This window comes from Morone saxatilis, unplaced genomic scaffold, assembly GCF_004916995.1.
Source record: "Morone saxatilis isolate NCDOM2014 unplaced genomic scaffold, NCSU_SB_2.0 Contig20, whole genome shotgun sequence".
NCBI classification, from domain to species: Eukaryota; Metazoa; Chordata; class Actinopteri; family Moronidae; genus Morone; species Morone saxatilis.
This window is the reverse complement of record NW_023339763.1, coordinates 19409403-19417772: the sequence shown is the minus strand read 5'-3', so window position 1 is coordinate 19417772 and position 8370 is coordinate 19409403. Positions and strand designations below refer to the sequence as shown.

Below are 8370 nucleotides of genomic sequence, written 5' to 3'. Positions count from 1 at the left end.
CAAAAACGGCTCCATGGCAAAAGAGAAAAGGCAAGAACGGACTCGCCACCCACAAATGTTAGATCCTTGATATGACGTTTCGCTCAATGTCCACAGAGCGACAATACTTCCTTCCCTATTTGTGTGTGTGTGTGTGTGTGTGTGTGTGTGTGTGTGTTCACTGGTGGACGTCACAACCAATATACATCTATCCTGCACATAAAGGCATATCATTTACAAAATACTGCATCAAAAATTCTACAGGTTTCTTTGTCCACTATCAAAATAAAATCTCTGATGACAGAAGCGATCAACTTTCTCATTGGTAACAAAGTGAAGTAACAGCAGTTGGTAAAAAAAAGAAAACTTCCAGCCCAATATGCCCATTTACGGTCAGTCGGTATTCCACAAGCTTGTTAAATAAATCAGAGGGTCTCCAGAGAGGAAAGCAAAACACTGAAGGCTCCTTCTAAACTCAGCTTCACCAGGAAAGCAAACAGCTTGGGTCCAAGTGAAAGTCTCCTTAGGTATGCACTCTGGACTGTAGAGCAGACTGATGTCCCTCTGGCTAATTCTTTGTAAAAATGTACAATAAGTAAGCTCCTGCCATATTCATTAGATATGACACACTGTCCCACCATGTCTCTAAACCATACATAAACACTGTGCAGCCACATATACAACTCTTTACTCAGGATTTCATCATGTTGTACTGACAATAAACCAAAATTACAACCAGACGGAAGTGAGCGTTCAACTGTGGTGGTAAAGTTTATCTTTAATGGGTTATGGATTACACATACTTTCATTCAGAGCCTCAAGATAGTATAATAATAAAATATACAATATACAACAATAGGCCAACTGTATATTAACTGGTGGTGAGGATATCTACTGAAAAAGTCACTTTGTTGTAAATGAAAGATACAGTATTTTTCAGTTTTACCCTGGACTAGAAGTGCCTTTGACGTCACCGATACTTTACTGTAGTGCTGCATTTAACTATTTTTATAATAATTTTCTCAATGTATCCATTAACTGTTGCAGGATGTCAGAAAATAGGGAAAAATGTCTATTAAGTGGTGTCTTCGAATGTCTTGTCCAAAACCCAATGACATACTACTACTATTACTGCTACTATCATGTATCACAAAGAAAAGCATAACAGCTTAAAATTCTTACAAAAAACTTGCCATTTTTGCTTCATCTAATTCATCATCATAATTCATTACTCGACTAATTGTTACAGCTTTACGCAGCTGATACAATCAGCAGAGAGAGTTCCTCTATGCAACTCGTCCACATCTCTCTCTACCAACTACACACCCAGAGCCCCAACAACCCCCTCTACTGTACACCCTCACACACCATTCCCATCCTCTCAGAGTCTGGGATAGAACATGCCATTCTCTCCCTCCATTTCGATCCCCATATCTATTTTCCCCTTCTCACAGTGAGCCAGCAAACATGTGGTTTATTTATTTGTTTTTTTGGCTGTTGTTGGCTGGAAGTGGATGTTCCCAGCAGCAGCAGCAGCATTTGTCTCTCTGACTGACAGCATTGCTCGAGAGGTTGGGTTTTACTGTCATGTAGAATACAATATTGAACCATTGATGAACCCTTGACCGTATTTAATGTGAAAAGATGGGATAGTCCCCTTTAACTAAGAAGAGTCAATTAAATAGTATGTTTATCTGTATGGCTGAAAAATGAGAGGTAAAATCAATCTAAACTGTACTCTACCAACCAAATCTATACCCTATGACTGTGACTGTTTGACTAAAGGGCAAACTAACCAACTTACTAAATGTATAACATTTACATTAACAGTTACTCTACTCACAGGAAAATAGAAACAAATGTGCACACAAACATACATTATACGTTATTTTTTATTCCTCTCACAGGTCAGCCAATCTTTCATCAGAAGTCGACTCCTGACCAAATGAACCCAATCACACAGACATGGCAAGGAGAGGTTACAACACAAAACTATCAATAGCAAAGATTGACTTCCATAGATTTCCATATAGTAGATGTTTCTATTAATCATTTTTGAAACATTCAAGGTCATTATAACAGTAAATCCAATGCCACATTAAGATGCATGTGGATCTGATACAAGAGCATGCCTGTGTGCTGCATACGCGCTCTTATTCCCATTTGCTCTTCAGGGGAAATCAAAGGCAACAGTCAAGGACACAAAGCATCAAACTGAATGAGAAAAGCATGGAAAGTGATGGTAACAAACAGGAAATGCTATAACAAATATGTTGTGGGTGTTTTCCATTTAAAGACAGTTTGAAAGACACACTACATACCCACTTCAGAACATAGGATTCAGAAGATATTTCTGAGATGCAACCTTTCCTTTAAAATGTAACGTTATGTGAGTGATTCATGTTTGCCCCACTTTCTCTCTATGTTAGATGGAAGATCTGTATTCCCAGTGCAACTGCTTGCTGATACTGCTTCAACCTGCAACTACAAATGTTATCCTACATGCAGCAGCAACAAACAACTCCTGAAGGATTGAACTGATTTATATCTTCTGTTAAGTTTGGAGGTTTAAAAAGCAAAATCAGAAGCAAGTTAAAAAATAACCTGCTACAAGCTCACCTCTGGCACTGACACATGCACCACTTGAGAAAAACATGAGGACATTAACTGATGATTGAAGAGCAACTAAAACCCTCAGAGTCGACCCGAATTCATAAGGCGAAACTCTATCGATGACAGAGGAGGAAACTGCAAGCAATTGGACTGAATTGCAGGGGAAATGACAGGAGTCAAGATTCACTTGACCAAACAAATTTTCCTGAGAGGTTGTGGAAAATTAGAAACATGACTCTTCTGTAGGCTGTTTCAAAAAACCTAAACAACGATGCAGAGTAGAGAACAGCATTTTGCCTGAATATCAAGAAACCACAGATTCCACTGTGTAGGGAGGATCTAGTTAACAAGACTAAAAGGGATTTTTATAGGAACATTTCTCACAACAGGACAGGGGAAAGCCCTTAAATAAACTCACTTTCAGACTATTAATTCAACCAGCATCCACCACGACAAAACCGCTCGGCTGTGCACAGAGGCTAGACAGCTAATTTAAAATGAGTCACATGTTGGGAAATGTCCCCAAGAGGACACAGACGTTTCTCTTGGTGTATGGTTGCTTTCTGTGATGGCCTGTCAGTGGCCGTCCTCTTACCTGGACTTGCCCTTTTCCCATGATCTTATCCACAATCTCGTTGTCGTCCTTGTTGAGCATGCTTTTGTCGTAACAATTCTCATAGCACAGAATCCGCAGGTACTGGGAGCCCTCCAACTCAATCTCAAACTCCTGATCAACGACACAGATAGAGAGAAGCAGAAGACATTATTTGGTATTGCATCGCAACAAAATCGGTGCAATGTAGAGTAAGGAGATGTCTTGGTGACTGACTTCGTTCCACTGTGGCTCTGTGGTGTCTCTGAAGACGCGGGTCTTGGCCTTGCTGACAAAGTATCCATACGAGTCCACTTCAAGGGTGCAGTATAGATCTGGAAGGAAACACAGAAGGTAGACATCAACAGAACTCGAGTATTGTACAGTAGACATCTGTGTAATTTTATAAAATATCATGGTAATTGTGTTATAGAAAAATATACTGTGGACTAAATTACAGCCACTAAAACAGACTTGGGTAATGATGTCATTGTATGGAGATAATGTCTTTTCATTAAATGTGAACATAGTTACAGCCAATAGTGTTTCTTGTTTATTTTTATTTCATTTTAACATTTAAGTAATGGTTTAATATTACGTAATACTCACTGTGCTGCCATTAACAATTCATTTTCAAATAATCTACAGATTAATTTCTCGATTATTCAAATAATTGTGTGGCCTATAAAACTTAAAATGTCTTGTTTTGTCCAACCAACAGTCCAAAAGATAATTCAATTCAAGTTCAGCATTATTCAAAATCATAAGTTAAATATTAACAGATACAAATCCTCATCATCCACACCTGAAACCATTTTCAAGTAGAAATGTTTGGAAGTAGAAATTTTAAAGGTTTACACAATGGCAGTAAGTGAGTGTCTAATTATGATATCAGACTTGTAATGAATGTGCACTTAAAAGATAAAAAAGTTACATTCCATCAAAGTGAAATAGCCCTTTAAATTGTCAATAGTCCTTTACACTGACATCAATCTCCTGCCTGTGTACACATTCAGGACCAGCCAGCAACCCCCTTTACATCTTCATACCACAGCCGTCGCTCCCCTGGGATCAGCTCACACTCAGTTCTTACACGGAGCAATTAAGTCTGTTAATGTGTTTCTTTAAATGCTGTTGTAGTGGTTCCTGCAGCCCTCGCTACCGGCCGTCTGTAAAGTGTCTATAGTACGTCCCCGCAGCCTGGACCTTATCCCTGGGGTTAACCTCAACCTGACAGCATGATGGATGGATGTACTGCTCGACCTTTCACTGGGAGAGTCACAGAGACTGGGCAAGACAGAGATGGGGGGTGGGTTGAATCTCATATACATATAAACACACACTCTGAGAATGACAGAGAATATGTTTACACTGCAACATCAAAAGTAATGGCATCATCAAAAACAACAGCCAGACTTGTGGCTCGGTTAACGTTATGGAGAGATACCACGCATACCACCTGGGTGAGCTATGACCGACTGGAGCAAACATTCACATATGTAGCCATATAACTATCCCTAACAGGACAATACAGTATAATGGAAACTCATTCCATCTGGTTTCATTCCTTCTTTGTTTGTTTTCTCAGCATCCTGAAAGGCTCTGGCATAATTACTCCCAGTGAGGAAGAGATTAGCGGCGGTGGTACGAGGGAAGTTCAGTGGAGGGGAATTCAGTGTGACCATCTGGGGGATATTTATGAAATGAAGCAGTTACCGTACGCTTCCGCTACATACAGGAGGCATAACAGCTCGTGGCCGTCACCTCTGGTTGAACATCTAACATCCAAAAAAAACCCAAAATACCCGTCACAGTCTGCTGCACTCAATAGATGAAATGACATTTTTCAACAACAAAACTGATCTAGTTTAGACCGAAGCACACAGTTGCAAAACAGCTTGAAACTTTATTTAGGAATCTCAATGAGTGCACTTTAGAGACAAGTAGTGAGGGCATTTGTTTTCAGACACTACTGTGATTTAAACTTCTCTTTTTCATCTAGCCGCGGAGGAGAGTGTATTCATATTCCTGAGCAGCTCCCAGTTTCCTTTGGAAGTTGATTTCCTCTCCATCTGAAATGGGTTTATGTGCCCAGACCTAAAATTCAAACAAGGCCAGAGAGAGCATATTTTCAGAGAGGTCTTTTTGTGTCCTCGCAGTGGATCCAGGAGGGCTTTGAGAAGTAGGACGGACTAAAAAAGGCCTGGAACTCCATGAGTTTTCATTTTTCCTGGCAGGTCACCATCGGGCTCAAAGTATGAGGGGATAAATTGGTCAGCATGGGGTCTTTGACCCCTAAATGCAGGGGTTAATGGATACCATCCTTTTCCATCTCAATCAACTGAGGCCTGTAGCCCTTGTGGCGTGCGTGTGTTCTTATACAGGAGGCTAATCTTTGCCCGTGGCTGTGTTGAATGCTGGGTCAAACTGTGGGTTCACAGAATTAGGAAACAAGTGATAATCAGTTAAACTAATCAGTGTCTCCAAAGCTACAAGTCCCAGCCACCAGAACGGCTAACTGTCTGTATGTTTAGCTTGAAGGCTTCAGTAGAAAATATTCTTCTCAGAGAACAAAATAAGGAAGCAACATGCATAATCGAATTGTTTTCATAGAATCCAGAAGGAGAAAACTAATAAAAGCGTGGCAAGCAATGAATGGCATTGCATGGAGCCATGGCTGGAGTCGATTACACACAGAAATCACAAGAGTCATGAGAACAAGTGAACACTTATGGCAGTGTTTTGCCATTACATTTTACGGGAACAGTGGCGAGTGATGAGAGCTATGGTTTTGATTTAACCATTAAAATCACTGCTATATATCTTTTGTCCAGTAGCAACTGCACTATTATTCTATTATTAGTTATATATATATCAACTAAAGCTGAAATCTCTTGTTGGAAAAGCTCATGCAACTAACTGCAGATTACTATGGCTGTGCTCACTTTAAATGCCTTTATGATTTAAACAACTGTTGTTTCAGTTTGGACCTGTACACGCTCTCCCTGTGTAGCATGGGCAGATGTTGTTTGACAGCATCGGGTTGCAGCAGCTGTTGAACACACACATAGGGAGAACAATGCACAGTGTCACTTGTTGACACATATATGAAAGTAAACTGCAAACCGAAGTTAACATGTTTTGCACCTCTCTACTAGGTCATGTTTTCCACTTCCAACTGAGTTTTTGGGAGATACTCGACTCCCAGTTCCTTCCTCTGTGACCCAGTTTGACTACTTTGCCCTGGGCTGAATTTAAAGCCCTTTCCCACTGGGGGGAGATCGTTGTGACATAAATAACACAGCTCCAATAAGATATTCTAGTACATACTTATGTGATTTTTTTCAAACAAACAGAAACAAAAAGGAACAAAAAGAGGCTGTTGTTGATGATTACACATCCGCTTAACAATCTGAACCACTGAATAATGACTGTTATTTCCAGTCATTACACATTTGAATTCTGATATGATAATAATTACCATGTGCATGAACAGCAAAACACACACACACACACACACACACACTACATTATGCAAAGAGCAGAAAACTGCTTCAAAATCCTTGTAAAGAACACATGGCTTGCAGGGGAAGTCAACACAATGAGAAATGTCTTAAGCAGAGTCAGTGAAGGAGACATCAACAATGAAATTGAAACCACATCGAACATCCAACACGCGCGCGCGCACACGCACACAGGCTGAATTACACAACAACACCACACAACATCTACATAAAAAGGCAAATTTGATCCCATCATTAAGTTACATCTGGAGGAAATGGTATAATTTTAGTAATTTGTGGTACTGGGGGGAATTATACAGGCAGGAGAAACAGTATTTTAAATACAACGTCTCCCATCAACGTTGTGATTTTCAAAACGTCCTTCTATGATAAAAATGGGAAACTCTGCCAGAGCTGGACAGGTTTCATAAACAGGATTCTATAGGGATATTCACAAATACTACAAGCATCCAACTATTTGTGAAAGGGATAAGGACACAAACTGTGATACACCTTTAACTTTCAATGCAATTAGAAGTCAGGTATTTCAATGCAAAATTCTTACAGGACACTGAGGATGGTAGAAGAGATATTTGTCAAAATATGGCGTATACAAGACAACTGAATAATTTTAATATATTAACTACCTGATACACTTGACATTAAATGGTTAACTGAGGATGAACAGCTGTTGTGGTAAATAAAAGGTTGGGTAAACTTTCTCATTTCAGCATCATGGGTGCAGCCAGTATACTCCCATATATAAACACTTAACTACCCACACATGCACACACACTCACACATAAAACGCAGTCGCCCACACAGCACTTTCCTAACCTAAAAACACAGGTGCTCGGTGGTAGCGGTGGCGCACTGTGGGTGCAGACGGTAGGTGACGCTTTATTACAGAAAGTTGTGAACACAGCTGAATAAAAAAAACTGAGTCATGTAGAACTGCGTTGTGTAAACCGAGCTGAAGCAAACATTAGAATTAATTATGGACTAACTATCCAATGTTTTTTCCCTCTCTGACTCATGGAGTTGATTCTAAAGATCTAGCTGCACATACAGGATGATAATGAAACTTATGGTCTTTGGTACATGCTTAAGACTGCCTCCTGTCTTTTTGCTCCAAGAAATCAACATCACTTGCATCTTTTGCTGGAGTGAAGAGGAGGGTCTGTTTATTTTCTTCACCTGGCATACGTGGGTGGTGTGAGCGATACCAGAACTTAGAAAAGGAAAAGAGCAAGAAAGGTTTTTAACTTGTGTAAACTCTGCATAAACAAACACCCCTGGGGTTGTGCGTGAATGCTATTTCAAATTTTCAGAGTTGGGTAAACAGCATTTACAGTACACGCATCTATAAGCCTGATAATTACATTTTGTTAACTTTTAACCCCAATTTAGAGGGGCATTTTAGTTTATTTTGATGAATTGTTTCACCAACTACAAAGCTTCTTAGTCCATTAAACAGAGCATGTAACATTCATCTATTTTAAGGATAAAGGCTTCTATAGTAGCCATTATCATTATCATCAGCAGAGTGACCCTTAACAACAACAACACATCATTTACTGCACACTACCTCTATGGCTTGCACATTCCACCCTGACTCTATATGCTTCACTGGACATACTTACATCAAACTGTATCAGTAAAACAACAAACACACACACACAC

At 39.7% G+C, this 8370-nt stretch overlaps 1 protein-coding gene across 3 annotated transcripts in view; it reads right to left on the bottom strand.

The window, feature by feature from the left end:
• Nucleotides 1–8370, bottom strand: part of abr (ABR activator of RhoGEF and GTPase) — a 123252-nt gene that overhangs the window by 36473 nt on the left and 78409 nt on the right. For all 3 annotated transcript variants that reach the window (XM_035666136.1, XM_035666137.1, XM_035666138.1), the window contains 2 exons: nucleotides 3422–3519; nucleotides 3188–3319 (listed from right to left, as the gene is read on the bottom strand). In XM_035666136.1, coding sequence (XP_035522029.1) covers nucleotides 3188–3319; nucleotides 3422–3519 — 230 coding nt within the window. The remainder of the gene's footprint in view (nucleotides 1–3187; nucleotides 3320–3421; nucleotides 3520–8370) is intronic.